We start from the raw sequence: 19784 nt of genomic DNA, 5'->3' as shown, positions 1-19784 counted from the left end.
AAAAATTTCTTTCCTGCAAGAGTAGTCAGGCATTTGAACAGGCTGCCCAGGGAGGTGGTAGAGTCACTGTCCCTGGAGATGTTCAAGAAATGTGTGGACGTGGCAATTTCCCAAATAGTTTAGAGGGTGTAATGGTGTCAGGCTGAGGGTTGGACTCTTTGACCTTCGAGGTCTTTACCAACCCAAGTAATTCTATGATTCTACAATGTGAGGAACATACTTGATAGCACTGGAAGTTTTAAGCTAACAAGTAGTTAAGCTATTGAGTTAAGACAAATGAGCAGCTTAGAATATGTGACAACTTTATCTGCGGAGTGTCTGTTTTGGTTAATAGAAAGTGGTAGAGTAGTGGTACAGTACACAGTATATTGTTTGAGGGGGGGTGGTTATTGAGTGGTTGGGGTCTTTTTGAGTGGTTTTAATTGCTGTAAGTCTGCAAACACACATTTTGACTGTTGGGATTCAGGAACAAGCAGTGAAAATCATCTTGAAAAATGCCACAGCCAAGATACTAAACTTGATATCTGGACCTGCATTTAGCTGCTGTTTAAAAATGTGTATTTTAAGATGTTAGTATTGGAAATGTTTGGGGTTTCTTTCTAGCTTTATGCCACATGGTTTGAAAATCCTAAACAGGTGTTTGATGAATCAGCGTCTCTTTCCATTCCTCTTTGGCCCACAAAGGCTGCACATTTAAGAACATGTTGTTATGTTTCTGCAAATTGAGAACATAGCAAAAAACCCCAACACCCTGAATCACCAGAAGTGGTAGTGGGTAGTTACATCACTGACAAAAATACTAAGTGTTGAGAATGAGAACAGCAGCAGCTTTTTTTTCTTGCTTTTGCTAGTGCATTTAAATGATCTTTTCTGTGGCTGCATTCATGCTGTTTTCCATATGAGTTTGATCATTTAAGTCTGTTTATCCTTTTTAGTTCTTGAGAAAGGAAAACCAAGCATCCACTTTTTGGGAGTGGGGAGGGGAGAAAAAACCCAAGGCTTAGGTCAGCAGACTGTGCATTGGTGTCACTGTGCATTGAGGTTAAGAGCTTGGGATGTGAAAGAACGGACACATTCCATCTGGCCAGAAGAATGATGTCTGCTAGGATTCAGTTTGCTATGGGTTTTTGAGCTTTCTGTATGATCTCATCACTGGAGGGGGAAAGTATATTCTCCCATAAGAATAATCTTATCCTTCTGATTCATTACTACTGTGGGTTTTTCTTGTGTGAGCCTTTTGAGTGTCAGACCTCCCCCCACTCTTCCACTCCAAATAAAAAACAACCACCCTGTCTTTGGCTTTATATGGTATTGCTGTAGGTGGACTTGTCCAGAATAATGGTTTGCTTTAACAATTGGAGTCTTACATCGTTGTCTGGAGAAGAACTCCTCCTAATATATATTTATCCAGCTATTTGTCAAGCTTTTCACTTTGGGAAGAGAGCTTGTACACTTTTCCCTAAGGTTTGGCAAATAAGTTTTTGTGTGAATATTCTTGGTTTTGAATATGTGTCTCATAAAAATATATTCTAACAGCTTATATGTCTATCTGCTCTGTTCCCTGTTATGAATTCTCTCCTTTCTTCATATAATTCCACATAGTAAGTGTGGTAAGTTCACTTGAGAGCAGGCAATTTCTTATTTTGCATAGTTAATGTTTAGATTGTCACTTTAACTCCCCAACCCACTGCCCTAACAAGTTACCAGTCAGTAAGTACAGGAGCAGCTGTGTCTTTTGCCTGTAGCATTAGAGTTGTTTACATTGGAGAAGACCTTCAAGCTAGGGTCCAGCAACTGAAGCTAGGGTCGGATCCATTCTCTCACATCCCCTAATGCCTGCTGAGCTCTCAAGTTGGGAAAGGTGCAGGCTAATCCAATTGTGATGTTTTCTGGAACCATTACACTTGTATAGCACACCAGAAACAAGAAAATGGGTAGATAAGTAAGTAAACTCTGTAGGATGCTTTTTGAAGGCCTGATGGCACAGCAGATAGATGAAGACCCCTTTTCTTTTTTCTTGTGACATGCTTGTAGGCAATTGATTTCCCACTAGTGCTAAAATAATCTCTTTTAAAAATCCAGGGGTGTAGCCCCCTAAAGCTAGTGGAGTTGAGCTGTCCATCCTATTTTTAAGTGTTTTCCCCTTTTGAGACTCAAATATTTAACCCTATGGTGACTAATTGCTATAATATCCTATATTCAAAATTAAACAATGAAATGATCATTGAAGGGCGCATCTAAGGATTCTCCTTTGCTAAAGCTTGTGCCTCTCTGCTTTTCTTCAAAATGTAACCACTTTAGAGTGCAGAACTTTTTGCTGAGAGAAAGAAATTGAATTCATCCTCCCTACAACTGGTAATGTTTATTTGTTGAACCCTGAAAAAAAAGCCTGGCATATTGTCGTGGTTTACTTTGTTTCTGATAGTCATAGCTTTGTTTTTCCATCTTACTGCTGCAGTCTGAAAAGCAAAGTGATGGGTGGTGGGAACTGCTGGCAGGAGGGGAGGATGTCACCTTCAAATTGGTACCTGAATATGAAAATGATAGACCTGGAACGTGAAAATTTTAGTTACAAGATTTGTGTGAAACAAAAGCAGAAGGCTTATTGTGTAGCAATTGAGTAGGTCATCTGGAAATTGTTTGTATTTGTCTTTTTTTTTTAAATCTCTGAATCATCCCATCTTTCTATGGGTAAAATTAATCCCCTGCTATGAAGAAAATTCTTTTATTTTAAATGGAGCATGAAGTATTTGAGATTTTAGACTTGTGTAATATTTCCAGTTACAAGGCAGAGCCTGAGAAGTGGAACTAAAAATAGTTTAATAGTTGTTAAGAGAAAAGCTAGAAATTCTACTCAAGGTCATCTTATTTGCACATATGAACTGTGCCACTTGAATACCAAACAGCTCATAAGAGAGTCTTTTTTATTTTTTCAGTCTCTTTTTTTCTTGTTAAATAAAATAATGTAGAAAGTTTAATGAAACTTAGACCTGTGGAAGGGCCATGGCAGGGCAAAGAGTGAGAATGCTCTGAATAGGAACGTCTGAACTTAGCCTATTCTCCTAATTGAGTCTTGTGATTATTCTACCATTACTCAGTCACTGTCTGGTTCTACCTTTGTTGTAATTCAGACCTATTAGCTTATAATCATAGTCTCATTTTTTAATAGAATACAAATGATTTTTTAGTTAATTTTTTTTAATCTGACACATGATTGAGATGAAGTTATTTCTTGGCAAGAACTCTGCAAGCCACATGTCTCTGCTTCCAAATTGGTATCTAGGTCCTGTCAGCTATGGTTTATCATGCTTGTGATTGATCCAGATTCATGTAGCAAAAATTTGGTTTGGGTTCAGAAATTTCCCAAGTTTTCTGTAATACTACAATGCATTCTAGAGAAACCACTGCTGTTTGTCATGTACTTTGTGAACGGTACAGACTGTTTCTAGGAGTGAGCTTTAGAGTATTTTTGTACATAACTAAAGAAATCCAGTAGTTTCTTGCCTTGTCCTCTCCTCAGATGAGGAAACCTTCTTATATACCTGTGATTTTTTTTTCTTTTTATGGGATGGAAACATCTGAAGCTTATAACTAATTTTATTTATTCTGTATCTAATCTTCTTGGATCAGATGTGGTCCTTTCAGTCTAGACTGCAAATTATGCTTAGAAAGAAGCACTGTATAGATGTATATTTCAATATTGCTATCCCTACATTGAACTAATTTCTGGCTACAAAAAGGGTAGTCTAGTTAGAGGTAGTGGTTATTGTAACATAAGTAATTGTTTATGTTCTGATCTAGTTGTTGAATGGGTGATGAGACTAGATCATGTCTCTTTTAAAATTAAGGATATATTTCCTTCTCTGATCTTGTCTCTTAGGCAGTAGATTAATGATCTCCTTGAGTTGGAAAGGACTTCCAAAGGTCACCTAGTCCAACCCCTTGCAGTGAGCAAGGACATCCTCCACTAGATCAGGTTGCTCAGAGCTTTGTTGAGCCTGACCTTGAATATCTCAAGGGATGGCACCTCAACTGCCTCCCTGGGCAACCTGTTCTCTTTTCACCTTTAGCCTTGAAAAGCATCCCAAGTTTTGAGCACTTTTTCTAACTGTTGGAGTGCCATGGAAAGTGTGATAGAAATTGATGCTGTGTTAATTTCCAAAATGTCAGTATGAAAGTTAACAAAACAGCTGGATACACTGCTGAAACTTTTGTACTGGAGGATGGAAATAAGATATTGGGAAATACAGCATAGTCTTTATAAAAATACAAACAACACACACCCCCAACCCCAAAAAACCTGCAAACAACAAACAAACAAAACCCCCAAACCAAAACCAGACACCTCCCATGCCCCAAAACCCCAATGAAGACACCTCCTACCCCCCATAAAACACCAACATGAAACTAATGAACAAAACCTCACACATGTGCGTAGACACACAAAAACCAAACAAGAAAGGCGGGGGGGGGGGGAAGAGTTGTCTTATACTTCTTCACATTTTATAAAATATTTCATTACTTTCCTTCTGTCATTTATGAAGAATGCAAGTCTCTTCAGCCTTCTCTCTTTTCCAAATGGCAGGCTGCATTCCTTGCAAGCCAGGCATCATGTGCTTTCTATAATGTTGGATGTGCTGGAGTGGAATGTTCAGAGAGTTTAACTTACTGATAAGAAATAATTCCTTTCTATTTTTAGTTCCTGTCTGCATCTAGACGTTTCTCTTACAGACAACTTGTATTGTATCACCCTCTCCTCCCAATAGTGTGTTTATGGTATGTTTTGCTTGCTTGTGATTCTTATATGATGACATTTGTGATATACTTCTTTTTAACTTCGCTTCCAGATGACTGCCATAATCAGGATTATCTATTGATAGCAATCTCCTAATGAAATTACATGTTTCAGTAATAGCAGAACAGCCTTCCAGTACCTGAAGGGGCCTACAAGAAGGCTGGTGAGGGACTGTTTATAAAGGCCTGTAGTGAAAGGATAAGGGGCGATGGTTTGAAATAAGAGTAGATTTACATTGGGTGTTAGGAACAAGCTCTTTACCATGAGGGTGGTGAAACACTGGTATAAGTTGCCCAGGGAGGTAGTTGAGGTGTCATCCCTGGAGATACTCAAGGTTAGGCTCAACAAGGCTCTGAGGAACCTGATCTAGTGGAGCATGACGCTGCTTACTGCAAGGTGGTTGGACTAGATGACCTTTGGAGGTCCATTCCAACCCAACCTATTCTATGATCTAGGTGTCAACTGTTAAAAAAAACCCAATCAAAACCAAAAGGCATTTCATTTATGAGCAGGTGAATTTTTCATGCTGAACTTTATCCTTTGTGTGTGTGTTCTTCTAAATATGGTAAAAGAAGAAGGGCCTTCTAATCCTCCTTTCCTGTAAAAGTAAATACCACTGGAAAATGCAAACTGTGTGACGCCAATGCAGTTCTACTTCCCTTGTTCTTCAGTTTTTGCAGAAAATTTGTGTGTGGTTATGGTGTTTTATTCAAATTAATCTTTGGTGGTGAGGGGAAAGGAAGGGAAAAACATCTGCAGGTAGAAAAAGTGAAAGGGGGGGGAAAAAAAAAGGGGGGGCAAGTGTCTTTTTGATCTCTTTCTTTAGTAGTTAGGCCTGTTTGTCTCAACCACAGGTTTCCAGAAGGAACACCTTGAAGCAAAATATCAAAGTGCTAGCGGTTTTTTTTTTTTCTTTTTATTTCAAAAGGTGGATATTTCAGCAAGGCATTGCTTTAACATTTTTGAGCTAAAAAAACCCTCATGAGTTAGCAAGAAAGAAATTTTATGTTTTCCTCTTGAACGCTTGTATTTTAACAGTGAACAGAGTATCTGCCAAGCACGAGCTGCTGTAATGGTCTACGATGATGCCAATAAGAAATGGGTACCAGCTGGTGGATCAACTGGATTCAGCAGAGTTCATATATATCATCACACAGGCAACAACACATTCAGAGTAGTGGGCAGGAAGATTCAGGATCATCAGGTAAGAGCATCTCTGGAAGTCTTGAATAGGAATCTTTAGCAAATTGTGATTGTTTGTGTAACGTTAAGAAAGAAGTCTTCAGGAAAATGATGGGAACTGTAAATAGCCTTCTTTTTAACTGAAGTAACAAAGCTCAATTATGGCCTTTCCATCAAACTAAGCACTTCATGCACCTCCAAAGTGATAGTAGTGCCCTTTTACCATTCCTTCCTACAGACAGATATGAAGGCTAGTAGTGTACACAGAAGTCATCTGATTCTTTTTAAGGTGCAGTGGTAGCCTAAAAACTTTCTTCATCTGTACTCTATGCTGTCAGCTGCAATTTATATAGGTACTGGCAGTTCTCTTGTAGCTCTTTCTGTATAATGAAAAGTTGGATGTGTGTCTCATTTCTCCAGATAATTTAATTCAAAAAACCTTCTGACATTTGGTAATGCTGATTATCTACAATGATAAGAGATTGAGAAGGGAGCAATAAGGATTATATCTTAATTTCCTTGATCAGTTATTAGTTCTTGACTAAATGGCAGATTTAGCACTCTCTCTTGAAATATGCTGTGCCTTTGGATACTTGGCATAGGGTTAAAAATCTAATCTCTTTGTTTGAGGAGAACTTCTGTATCTGTTTCCCTCTCTCCCAGCATTTCATCAAATAATTTATCACACACCTGGAGCAGAGTCTGATAATCTCCCATGTGATTTGACATTAAACACTTATTCCAAGTAATAAATGGTTTCCATGCATTCATCTGAGAGCAAATGTAGGGGTTTTTCTCCCATTATTCAGTGGAAAAGGTGAGAGAATATAGTTATCCAAGTGCAATGGGATCTTCCTAATGGATGGCTAGTAATAAATAGTTTTCCTACTAGCTACAATTTATCATCTTTTGTGTGAGCAGTAATGATCTTGCAAAAATGATACCTTGTGATGCATAGATGGGTGAAAGCACTGCAAGCTAAGGGAGCCACAGAATCAAGGTAGTAACTTGGTTAAACCCCCACTATTTTAACAAGCACTCTGTGAAATTAATGGAAAACTGAGTTTCCAAAATCTAAATCCATATTCATGTCAAGTGCTCTGCTACTAAAAAATTAGAACTGTTGTTAGTATTGCTGCATTACTGTTACAAAACATCACTGCAGCTTTTGAAAGGAGAGAGTTTAAGCTACAAAAGTGATAGAAAATATCTCATTAGTCCCCTTGTGTATTCCCATCACTGGTTTCATTTGGCACTAGAATTAAAACTGAAATGCTTATGTGCTTCAGCATTGTGATCTTATTTTGGATTTACTATGGGTCTTGAATTCGCCCTCATGGATAAGGACTAAAATCCACATAAAGCTGAAACTTGGGATGAAGCAGCAATTTTAAACAATAGTAACTGTGGGGTTTTTTGTTTGTTTGTTTTGTTTTCAATTATTATAGGTGGTAATAAATTGTGCCATTCCAAAAGGGCTGAAGTACAATCAAGCTACACAGACCTTCCACCAGTGGCGTGATGCTAGGCAGGTGTATGGTCTGAATTTTGGCAGCAAAGAAGATGCCAATGTCTTCGCAAGTGCCATGATGCATGCCTTAGAAGTATTAAATTCACAGGAAGCTGGTAAGAACCTCTTAACTTTCTTTAAAGATTGTTCAGCTATAGAGATTGAAAAAAACCCAGATATTTATGCATGGAAGTCACTATGTTTTGTGCCTAATTGCAATCCAGCCTCTAGCCATTTTCATCATTTGGGTGATTTTCAACTTGACTGCCATCCGTGTCAGTGCAATTCCCAACAAGTAAATCAGTTTTCATGGGATTTATTACATACAAAAACTTGCTAAGTTTCTTGAGGAAGCAAAACCAAAATACCTCTTAATCAGAGTATATTTTAGGATTTCCACAGACACCCAGTGTTCTTAATGCGTGTTGTTATTTTTGCTTCTCATTGAGTGCTGGTTTATTATGAATACCTTAGGATTTTTTTTCCTCTGAACTTTGGAATTGAGGCCATCCTCTTTGGCAGTTCTTGCCATACAGAGTTTTCTGACTTGGAGAGCTTGGATCCAGGGGTAATATTCAGATATGAGCACATACAATTTAGAGAACAGGTCTATGATGTGATTGGTTTGGAAAAGAGGTTGATATAGTGGGTTTAAAACATGGATAGAAAAATGAGCAGCTTTCAGGTGTTGTCTGTAATATATTCTAGATAGACTCTACAGCAAATTGATTAGTGGATACAGAGAGTTTTTATTTCAGAAGACTAAAAGAGACTTTTGTATTCTTGTAACCAAATAGAGTTCTTTTGTCCTCATTAAACTTTAAACGTTGCTGGTGTAACAAGAGATAGTACTTCTGTACCAGTTTTTTTTCTCTTGTGTAAAAGTGAGGCTCTAGAGTGTCTCAACAAGAGCAAAAAAAGGGTGACTTTGTCAAGATGCTTTTCATTCTTCCATTTTTTTCCAAGACAACTTTTGAAACTAAGTAATCTAGATCAGGGCTGATACATTCTGCAGTACTTGTGCTGTTGTGCACCGTATGAGGCCAAAATAGAAAGGGTAACTAGAGGTATAAGGTTTCTTTTTGCCATTCAAAATAATCTAGTTGTGTATCCCATTCTCCTGCCTCTCAGTTGAATATTTTTCTCTTTTAAATCCCTCTCTTTTCCTTTTTGTAAGGGTTAGTAATTTGTAAACATTTCATGCATTCAGATTGTTCTATCCCAAACATTTGCAAACACACAAAGTGTTGGTTTCTCCACGTGGATGTGAAGTCTGAAAAGGCAGGAGCTGTGATAGTTAACTACAACTTGGAGCGTTTTTTGTTGTTTCCCATTACCTGTATTTGCCCTGCTGCTCTCCTGAGACCCCACCTCAAGTAGTGTGTTCAACTCTGCAGCCCTCAACAGGAGGAGGACATTAGAATAGAATAGAATTAACCAGGTTGGAAAATACCTTCGAGATCGAGTCCAACTATCACCCAATGCTATCTAGTCAACTAAACCATGGCACCAAGCGCCCCATCCTGTCTCCTTTTAAACATCTCCAGTGATGGTGACTCCACCACCTCCCTGGGCAGCACATTCCAATGGCCAATCTCTCTATGAAGAATTTCTTCCTAAGATCAAGCCTAAACCTCCCCTGGTGCAGCTTGAGACTGTGTCCTCTTGTTCTGGTGCCGGTTGCCTGGGAGAAGAGACCAACCCCCACCTGGCTACAACCTCCCTTTAGGTAGTTGTAGAGAGCAATAAGGTCTCCCCTGAGCCTCCTCTTCTCCAGGCTAAGCAACCCCAGCTCCTTCAGCCTCTCCTCATAGGGCTGTGCTCCAGACCCCTCCCCAGCTTTGTTGCTCTTCTCTGGACATGTTCCAGCAAGTCAACATCTTTCCTAAACTGAGGGGCCCAGAAGTGGACACAGTACTCATTGGAGATTGAAATGTTGGAGTGGGTCCAGAGGAGGCCATGAAGATGATCAGAGGGCTGGAGCACCTCTCTTATGGGGACAGGCTGGGAGAGTTGGGACTACTCAGCCTGGAGAAGTAAAGGCTCTGGGGAGACCTTATAGTGGCCTTCCAGTATCTGAAGGGGACTACAGGAAGGCTGGGGGAGCACTGTTTAGAAGAGCTTGTAGTGTTAGGGTGAGGGGGGGAATGATTTTAAGCTGGAAGAAGTAAGATTGAGACTGGATATTAGGAAGAAATTCTTTACAGTGAGGGTGGTGAGATGCTGGAACAGGTTGCCAAAGAAGTTGTGGATGCCCTTTCCTTGGAAGTGCTGAAGCCCAGGCTGGATAGGACATTGAGGAAACCTGGTCTAGTGGAAGGTGCCTCTGCTCATGGCCCTAATACTAGCTCTTCATTTTAGGAAATTAATTGCAACTGTTTCCCCCCTTTTTATAAACAAATTGGCCTTTCCTGAAAAGGTGTCTGTTACCAAAGGAATTTATGCTTAATAGAATCATAGAATGGTCTGGGCTGGATGGGACCTCTGAAGGTCACCCAGTCCAACCCCCTCTGCAGTAAGCAGGGGCATCCTCAACTACATTAGGCTGCCCAGAGCCCTGTCAAGCCTCACTTTGAATATCTCTAGGGATGGGGCCCCATCCACCTCCCTGGGCAACCTGTTCCAGTGTTCCACTAGCCTAACAGTAAAGAACCTGTTGCTAACATCCCATTGATGCTGATCAGTACATTCCCTATTGATAGTTTTGGTTTTTCCAATTTAACTGCTAGATTTAAAAAAAAATCATAACATATGCATTCCTGTTTGGTATTCTGATGATGCTCCTCCAAATAGGATTCAAGAGGAGATTGGATGTGGCACTTGGTGCCACGGTCCAGTTGTGAGGTCTGTCGAGACAGGTTGGACTTGATGATCCTTGGGGTCTCTTCCAACCTTAGTTATACTGTGATATCTGTACCTGAAGACAGGAACTTGTCTCCAATAATTTACATAAATTGCTGTTTCCTGGTGTATCTAGAATGGCATTTCAAATCTCCAAGCTAAGGAAAATAAAGATCTTTTGTAGGTAACTTCCCTTTTCCTCCAGAACTGCTTACAATTCAAACTTGATTATTGCAGTATGCTTATTTTCTGCTCTGTTTCCTCATTTTGGCAATTTCTTTTATTGAAGAAGGTTGGATATTTTAAGTTATTCATAAAATATAAATTCATATTATTTTATTCATAAAAGGAAAGCAGTTTTCATGCTAGCTGGGCATACTGTTCAGAAAGTCATAGAGCTCTAGTTGAATTTTAAACTTGTGCAAAGGTTGACAAAAATCTAGACAGCTTCTGAGGACTATCAGAGATTGTTTTGTGGGCATTCTTTTGCTTTGTAAGTCAGCTATTACTTATGGCTCTCTTGCTCTATTTTTTTTTTTTTTAATAAATCATATAGTCTCCTCTTGCATGTATCTGAAAAAAAGGTCATTGCTCCTTGCTTGCAGATGGATGGCATCCTCAGCTGTTCCGAGTTGTTTAATTTCAGCTCTCCCTCTAGTGGATCTGTGAAGCAGAGGGGAAGCAGCTAGGTGTCTGCACCGCTGAGCTCACGGTGATGGTCTTGGTGTCTTTCTAATAAGTGCAGAGTGCACGGGTCTGAAGTTGGAGGAAAGGCTTTATTGAAGTGTACACTTTTCTTTTTAAAAAGAAGGAAAAAAGACTAAAACCAGTACAGGTTTTTCTCAAAAGACTCTGAAGTGATGGCCACCATGCCAATGAAATGGTTAGGAGCACTTCTGTCTAGTTGAGTGTATTCCTCCTGATCTACAGTGTTGGTCATACAGTCATCCTAATTTCTGTTACAGGATCATAGAATCATTTAGATTGGAAAAGATCTTTAAGATCATTGAGTCCAACCATTGTCTGATTCTCCCAAATCTGCTGCTAAACCATGTCCCTCAGCACCATATCTCCGTGTCTTTTAAACACCTCCAGGAAGGGGGATTCAACCACTTATGCTTGAACTCTTTTTATTTAAATCAATGTGAAAGCCAAAGTGTTCTCACTCTGTGCAGTTTGAATGATTAAATTAGCTCGTGTCTGTTCAACCAGGCCCTATTTTCCTTCTGGCTAGTTGAGCAGACTGTAAACCGCCTGCAAATCCAGTAGAGAAAGACAAGAACATAGGACAGTGCTTTGTCTTAGTAATTCCAAGGTAGAGGACTAATACTACCAAGTTCCTTGGCCATACTGTTTAGGATATGTTTTTTAAATGAACAAAGGTTTTTTTCTGGTGCTCATTTGTGAAAATTGTGGCAGATGTACTCGTTTCATTAATTAATTGTGTGAGGTTGTCAGAAGTTTACACCTTCCTCAAATGACAAGTATGTGTCATCAGTTTCAGAGGTCATTTGAAGAGGATTTCTGGCAGGGTGTTCAGATATCCAATAATTGGTTTTAATTGTCTAGAGTAAAAATGAGTGCTTTCTGCAAAGGCTTTACATTCCATTACAAAGAAAATGTTCAGATCTTCATTAAGTGGAACTCAGTGTTGCAATCAAAGTGACTGGAGTGAGAGAAAAGCCTCAATGGATGGAAATTAGATGGCTGAGAAAATTCTCTGATGTATGAGGAAATGGATTATTCCTTTGAAGGAGTAAAGGCAAGTAGGGGAAGTGTGTCGGGACATGGGAGGAACAAAGGGGCATCAGAGTTGGCTTTGCTGCAAAAAGTACCTTCTAGTTCAGCTGGAATTGGTGTTTTGTTGTTTTAGCATCTGTCGGCTGTCTCAGGAAAGCCTTGCTAAGAGAATAAGAAACTAAATGAGATTAATGTGTGTGTGATTGGCATTTGAGGAGGTTCTCTGGCTTGTTCATTGCCAAAGATGAAAGCAACTAAAGAAGAACTGAAGAATGTCATACAACCATAAATAAGCCTCATTCTTTTTTAATAGAATTACATTTATGTAAGACTCAGGATGGGTTTTGTACTCATCATTAATGGTTACATGTGGATGTCTTGAAAAGCTTTTGGGATATGAAGGCAAGGATAGGAATGGCCCCAGGGAAGTTGTTCTAGTATTGCCTTTAAAAGCACCTTCAGCACGTGGCCTAATGGTCATGGTGATCTTAGGTTGATGGTTGGACTGGATCTTATAGGTCTCTTGTAAAGATTCTGTGATTCAATTCATAGGAAAATGGGGTGGAGGAAAAACAGGTTAGTAGTGCTGTGGGGGTTTTTTTGGTGTTTGATTGTTGTTTTGTTTGGTTGGCTTTGGCTGTGTGTTTGTTCTGTTTTTTTCTTCCCCCCCAATGTTTCTATTTTGTTAGTCTGGGGGGGGAAAAAAAGCCTCGAGGTCAATGTTTTTGAGATGCTTAGTATTCCTAGAAGGTAGGTTGTCCAGTTGTCAAATAATCAAACCTGTTTGAGGGAAAGATGTGTGCTCTTTGCACAGCTGTCTACTGATGTATGGGCCTTTTTCTTACAGCAAAGATAGTTCATTAAGTCCTTGCTGACAGGGGAATAACTTAGTATCTTTGGGGAGTGCAAACTGATACAAACCGTGGTTGCCTAATTGGAATATGTGTAGAGACTACAAGAGACTGAAATGAGAAACTTATTACATGGGCTGAGGGAGGGGATCTCAGATGCTTCTCGTTGTACTGTTTTGGCTCATGTCATGCTAAAACTTGTTTTGAGAGAAAAATTGTTCTACTGCAATGAAGTAATTATGGGATACCTGTACTCTTGGCAAGCCTCTGGAGTGGGCTGTCAGCGCTTCGTGTCAGAATGGAAGTAACATGATGTGGTATCATTACCTGTCTTGGATAATATCTTTGTTTTTGCTAGTTTTTCTTTTCCTTTTAATTCTGGGATTGATGAAATATTAGAAGGCTCTGGGGAGACCTTATAGCTGCATTTTCAGTATCTGCAGGAGGCCTACAGGAAGGATGGGGAAGGATTGTTTAGAAGGGCATGTAGTGACAGGCCAAGGGACAATGGTTTTAAACAGGAGCACAGGGAAGTTCTTGACAGTGAGTGGTGAAATACTGGAGCAGGTTGCCCAGAGATGTAGTTGAGGTCCCATCCTCGGAGACATTCAAGGTTGAACTTGATGGGGTCCTGAGCAACCCAACCCACTTGGAGGCTGGATGAGGCTTTGATCAACCTGGGCTAGTGGGAGGTATCTCTGTCCATGGCAGGGTGGGCAGAACTAGATGATCTTTAAAGTTCTTTCCAACCCAAACCATTTTATGATTCTACATCCCTGCTCACTGCAGGGGAGGTTGGATGAGAATGTCCCTTCCAGTGCAATGCATTTTGTGTGATTCTGTGACTTAGTATTTTTGTAGTGACTAGATTTTTTAGTAGCTAATCCTGATTTATATGCTGAAATATTGACCTAAAGCAAGTTTTAACTACTTATTGGACAAAATACTTCCACTCATTTTAATTGTACATAAGATTGAAAGCATCATCAGATGGAAATTATGGGAGGCTTAAGGAAGCTGGAGTTGTTCAGCCCAGAGAAGAGAAGGCTCTAGAGAGACTTAATAGTGGAAGAAGTTCTTTGGTATGAGGGTAGTGAGACTGGAATAGGCTGCTCAGGGAAGTTGTGGATGTGCTTCCTCCACTGGGGTGTTCAAGGCCATGTTTAATGAGGCCTTGAGCAATCAAGCCCAGTTGAGAGGCATCCCTACCTACTACATCAGGAAGGTTGGAGCAGATGAACTCTAAGGCCCCTTCCAACCTAAATCATTCTATAATTATTAGTTCATAGCATAAATCTCTGAAAAAAAACCCTGTTTTCCATTCATATGGAAAACCTTTAAGCTTTTTAACAGAAATACATCTTTTTGCTGGATTGTGTTCTTTGGTTAATAGATGTGCTCAAACCGTCCTTAATGAAAATCTTGCCTAAAGATTATGCTTGGAACACTTACCTCTGTAGCATATGCCTATATGAATTAACTTGATGTCTGATTTTGGTCCATTCTTCCTTTGAAAAAGCCAACCATGCTTTGATTTGAATATCAGACTGTAGCTAGAATGTTGCTTAGTTTTGGTGCTCACATCCTGAGAAGTGAAAGTGAGAATTACTGAGTTGTTTATATGAAACTGTTTCTTGGCAGTGAAAACTGAGATCTTCACCTCAAACTAAATTTCTCATATGTTATAGTTGACCAACTTTTCTAAAGGTACTAGCTTTTTTTAAAAGTATATTTTTGTCTTCTAATGCTGTGCTCTAGCCAGTAGGGTAATTGCAGGAGTGGGGGCTTTTGTGTTGTGTTTTGGTTTTCTTGACCCCTAAGACATATGGAATTCTGAGGAAAATTTCACATGGTCCAACTGCCAGAGAACCTCAAAAGACCACTTCACCTATCCCTATTTTACCAGCTCCCAAGCAAGCCTGTTCAACCACATATTCTAGCTCATTGTACAACCTGTAGTACAGGTGATGTTCCAATTTTGAGCAGTAGACACTTAAGCAGTGTTAGGGCTATTGCCTTATAGGAAAGTGGTGTCTTCAGTGTCAGCCAGGTGCTATGTCAACACTGCTAGATCCATAGGATTGTTTCAGCTGGAAAAGACCTTTAAGATGATTGATTACAAGTAGTATAAGGCAGGTAACGTCAAAAGAAGCAAGATAGTTTGGTGTGAAACTCCCAAGTTGGACAATATAAGAAAAAAACCTTGTAGGGACTGGTGTAAAGGAAAAAACCATGGTTTCTCCATCCTCAATACCATCTCCAGCTTGCTAATTATACTTCTGCAGCATTGTGCAACTGGAATTAATTCAGTTCTGGAATGGAGATGCAGAGGTAAGAAGTCAATTGGAGGTGAAAACAAAGTTAAGGACTTTTTTGGTGAAAGCTAGATCAGGAACTGCCAGCAATTCTTGCAGGCTTTTTTCCCCAGGGATTTTTAATGCATTAGATTTCCAGTCCATCTCTCACTATGCAGTTGCTTGAACTGTCATAGAGGAAGGGTGATGCAAAGGTGAGAATAAGCTGAAAAACAGAAAGCATTGGAACTGGAATAGCTGCTGAACAAATTAGTATGGAATTATATCCTCTGTCAGAGCATGCTGCAGAGTGCACCATCTGTGGTTTCTTTAGAAAAAGAAAGATGTTAGCTTTTCTTTAAAACTCAGAATGAATAGACCATTCATTCTCTGCTCTTACTTGGCTTGTACTGATCTTTGAAGATAAAATGATCCTGTAGAAGGATGGGACTTTTATTTTCCAGGCAGTGTCTGTGAATATTTCTCGTGGGGGTTGATGTTTCTGAAGTATCCTGAAGTGTTCAAAAGCCTCTGCAAGGGTTTTTTATTGGCCTAGCGCCCACTTATTTATTATTCTATTTGTCCAGGCAGTTGATTTTTAGCAATAAAATGGTGGTCTTGGCTTGCTGTAGTGAATGTTATAGGATATAAGATACATACCAGCTGGAAAAGTGTGTTTAACTTGCTGGTGTCCTTAACCATGGTGGTTGTTAAGAGTCTATGCTGGCAAGAGAAATGTATCAGAATAGACCAAATGCCTTGGTAGTTGAACTTTTTCTGTCCGAAAGCCTTGGGTAAACTTGGGTTGCATTTTCTTATGTCCTTATGAGAAACACTAGAACAATCACCTCAGTGGTTAGCAGATGATTGTGCTCAGCCCTCTTGCATATATGCCTATGAAATAAGCAGATTGCTTAGTGGAGTAGTTTGGGCAGGTTAGGCTAGCTTGGGCTTACTGATGGTTGTATTCTGCAGAACTGACAGACAACATGATTTTCTGACACACAATGCTCTAGAACAAATGTTGAGGCTGTGAGAACAGGTTTTCTGATAGCTAAGCTGGTTGGAATAGCCAGTGCAAGTGGAGCTAAATGGCTGGTTTCCAGCAGTTCTAGCAAAGGAAAAAGTTGGGAGGACGCTTGGCAGAAAGACTGTAGAGTTGTGGTCCCCACTCAGCTACTGCAGTATGATACTGACTTGTTCAAAATAAACCTATGTAAACCTATATGGAATACTATAAAGATTCAACTGATAGAAGCTTGAGGTTTCCATTTCTCCTGGATTTTCAGTACAGACCAATTCCAGCTGGGTAATGGCCATTGGATGACCAGAGCTTTTAAATTTTTGTTCTTTGCTCTTAATCTTTAGGTCAATGTGTTTCATACTGAGACACAGTGTCTCCGAGGGAAGGGACTATGTTGACATGGCAAACAGTAGTGGTATCTGGCACCTTTAAGCAGCAACACAACTGTTGCTGGACTGTGTCTACTTCTGAAAGTCCATGAAAGGCTGCAGCATGGTGCAGACAGCAAATAACCCAGCTGCTTGGGAGCTGTGGTCATGGCTTAATGGGCATAAAAGCCTTCCCTGTCATCCAGGGGAGGTAACAGTGGAGGATGTGTGACTTTGGAAGTTCTAAAGCAGAAAAGTTTTCCAGATGAGCAATATGACAGATGTTTCTACTTACTGCTAACTTAATTATTGATTAGCATTGCAGTTAAATCTTAGATTTAAATGAATATAGATTCATATCTGTGGGCAGGTCTTGGAAATACTGCAAGCAAAAATAGTACATCCAGGGCAACATTGTGTATTCAGATATGAGGACTAATGCTTGCTGGAAAGAGCAAATAAGACACAGACAACCTCTGTAGAATACTTCTTGCTTTTATCTTCTAGAAGAAAGTTCTTATGTTACTTTTTGACTGTAGGGTGCAGTAGAGAAGTTGTTGTTTTGTTTTTTTTCAGGTTTCATTGTCTTTATGATCACAGTGGAAACAATACAGTTTTGAGTAAATCTACCTGTTTTGCATAGCCTTCCATCAGGGCACGAGTTTTCTGAGTCTGAGGCAGATCACCTCTCCTTCACGTCTCAGTGTATCACACACAGTCTCTTCATGTGTTTTGGATGACTTTCACAAGTCCAGATAGCAAAAATGTTTTACATTTTGATATTTGAGATGGGGGGAGCTCTCATTACAACTTCATCACTCTAGTTGGGCGGAAACTCAGCAAGAACTTACTGTTTTGCTTTGGGAATCTTTTCAGAACTTCTTACATTTTTGTTGTAATTCTACTTGATTTAAGTGTGTTAAATGTAGCTGTGCTCTGAATTTCCTGCTTTGCTGCCCACTTTTACAGAAACAATGCATTAATGATCTAATATGTTCCTTTCCCCACTTCTTCACTCTTCACTTCTGTTAATTTTTGAAATGATTTTGTGCTGCAAATATATTTGTGAGGGGGAATGGAAAGGCCACTTTGATTTTTAGGAAAAAGATGCAGCTCATACAATTATTGGAAAGATGTGTGATTCAGAACTGCTCAGCAGTAAAAGGAGAGACGAATTTGCACATCCTTCTCTTTTGCTTAGCAGAATGCAGAGTTTACACATGTTATATGCCTCCATTCCTTTGGACACAGTACTTATCTATCCAAATAGGATGGTCTTTGATCCAAGTTGATGAGCTAAAGTCTGAGTAAATTTTGGTGTGATCTGTACAAGCATATTTCTATCTTCCTTCTCTCAATATGCTGATAAGCCTCTGATGGTTTTTCTCCTGTTTTTTTCTTTTCTGTTCTCCTTTCTTCTTTTCTTATTTCCAGTGTTCTATTTAGGTGAGTGTTTTAATTTTTTGAGCCTGTTCTGTTTCACCAAGACTACTTCTTCATTTGTTTAAAGAAAAGCTCAGACTTGAAGTTGCTTTTCAAAGCTTTTGTGAAGTTCTAGCGTATATAAACTTTATTTTGCATTTCTGTGCAGCCTTTTCATCAATGTGAAATAAATCCATTCTGTAAATAAATTTTTATTTGCTGCTGTTGTGGAGCTTGTTTGGCTTAAAAAGCAGAAGTAAGCAACTCTTACAGTATCATGTGATGGCTGGCCTTTTTCATTGATATTATGCCTTTTTTGCATAGTGAAAGCTCAAATCACTAATCTACAGTCTGTCTTCACTTTTAGGACCTACATTGCCTCGACAGAATTCACAGCTTCCCTCTCAAGTACAAAATGGTCCATCACAAGAAGAATTGGAAATCCAGAGAAGGTGTGGTATTATAAGCAAACAGCTCTTGAATTAAAGAATGTAGTAACTCCTTAGTAATGATGAGAAATTAAATGCCAGGGACTTACAGTTACTCTTACATTGCAGCAGCATTTGTATGTGCGCAGTCTTAGTACTGCAGCTTTCCTGTATGAAGGTCAGTTTGTAACTAGATGCCTTCTCCCTGCTCTCCACCCATTCAAACAATACAATGCTTTTTGGCCTGTGATGAAAGTGGTGAAGATCCAACGGGAACTTTGGAGGATTTCACTGCTGTCATTTTCAACCAGGCTAATTTTCCAGTGACTGTGTTGTCAGTTCTTGACACAGGCTTCCAAAGAAGAAAGCAGCAAGGAAGGAAGTTTTTTTACCTTTTAGAAGTAGAGAGTTAAATTATGGAGAACAGTAATTTTTCTGACTACTGTGGATGCACTGAATCAAAATACTGTATTGGAAAGCTTATTTGCCATTATGCTACTGTCTGGTGTTTATAGAGAGCGAGGCAGATGCTCTTCACCCCTTCCCAAAGGAGTACAGAAAAATGCTTCACACAGGATTGGGAAGAATCGGACATTTAAATGGAAGTACTGTTCACATCTAAATACAACAGTACAAACCCATGCAAAAATACCAAACAATTCATATGTAGCCCAGCTCTCTAGACCTCAGTAGGCCATCACCTTCCCAAAAGCTTCCCCCAAACCAGGCCTCATATGCTTCTCCCTATACCTTCCTACCCAAACCCAAATGATGCAGCTAAAAATCAGCTTGCCAGCAGCACCAGGCCTCAATCCTCCTCAGCACAAGAGACAGCGGTCTGCGTTGGGAAGGAAGCAGGGAGAGGAGAAGGGGGCCGAACAGCTTGCACTGTCCCTTTAGAAAGGGGAGATGCAATATTATGGGATGGAATAACATAATTTCCCATGTCCACCCACTGGGCCTGGACTGTTCAGCTCCTTGTGCCCTCTGGTACACTGGAAGAATCATCTCTGTGGTTAGGACAACCTGTAACAACTATGTTAGTGCTTCAGCAAGGAAACATTAATTTTCTGCTTTTCATGTGTAAATGCACAGAACCTTTAACTTTCAGCTGTAGCAATATTTTATCCATGCTGTGCTCATGGAGTAGTCCCATGTTCCTCATACCACTTGGCATCCCTCCAAGTTAAGCTGTTGAAGCCATGGTACCCTGTCCCATGCCTCATGGGATATTTTTCAGCACCTGGGGGGTTTCATATCCTTTTAATAATTAAGTATCAATGATGCGCCCAAGGTCTGGGAACAAGCTTTCCAATTGCCATATTCCTC

At 39.7% G+C, this 19784-nt stretch overlaps 1 protein-coding gene across 6 annotated transcripts in view; it reads left to right on the top strand.

Annotated features, from left to right (window-relative positions):
- The window catches only part of ENAH (ENAH actin regulator), a 97032-nt gene that overhangs the window by 43281 nt on the left and 33967 nt on the right, over positions 1-19784 (top strand). For all 6 annotated transcript variants that reach the window (XM_054170465.1, XM_054170472.1, XM_054170489.1 and 3 more), the window contains exons 2-4: positions 5834-5999; positions 7426-7603; positions 18395-18479. In XM_054170465.1, the coding sequence (XP_054026440.1) occupies positions 5834-5999; positions 7426-7603; positions 18395-18479 (429 nt within the window). The remainder of the gene's footprint in view (positions 1-5833; positions 6000-7425; positions 7604-18394; positions 18480-19784) is intronic.

This window comes from Dryobates pubescens, chromosome 2 (assembly GCF_014839835.1).
Source record: "Dryobates pubescens isolate bDryPub1 chromosome 2, bDryPub1.pri, whole genome shotgun sequence".
NCBI lineage: Eukaryota > Metazoa > Chordata > Aves > Piciformes > Picidae > Dryobates > Dryobates pubescens.
Note: the sequence above shows the minus strand (reverse complement) of the source record. Positions and strands in the feature narration are given on the sequence as shown.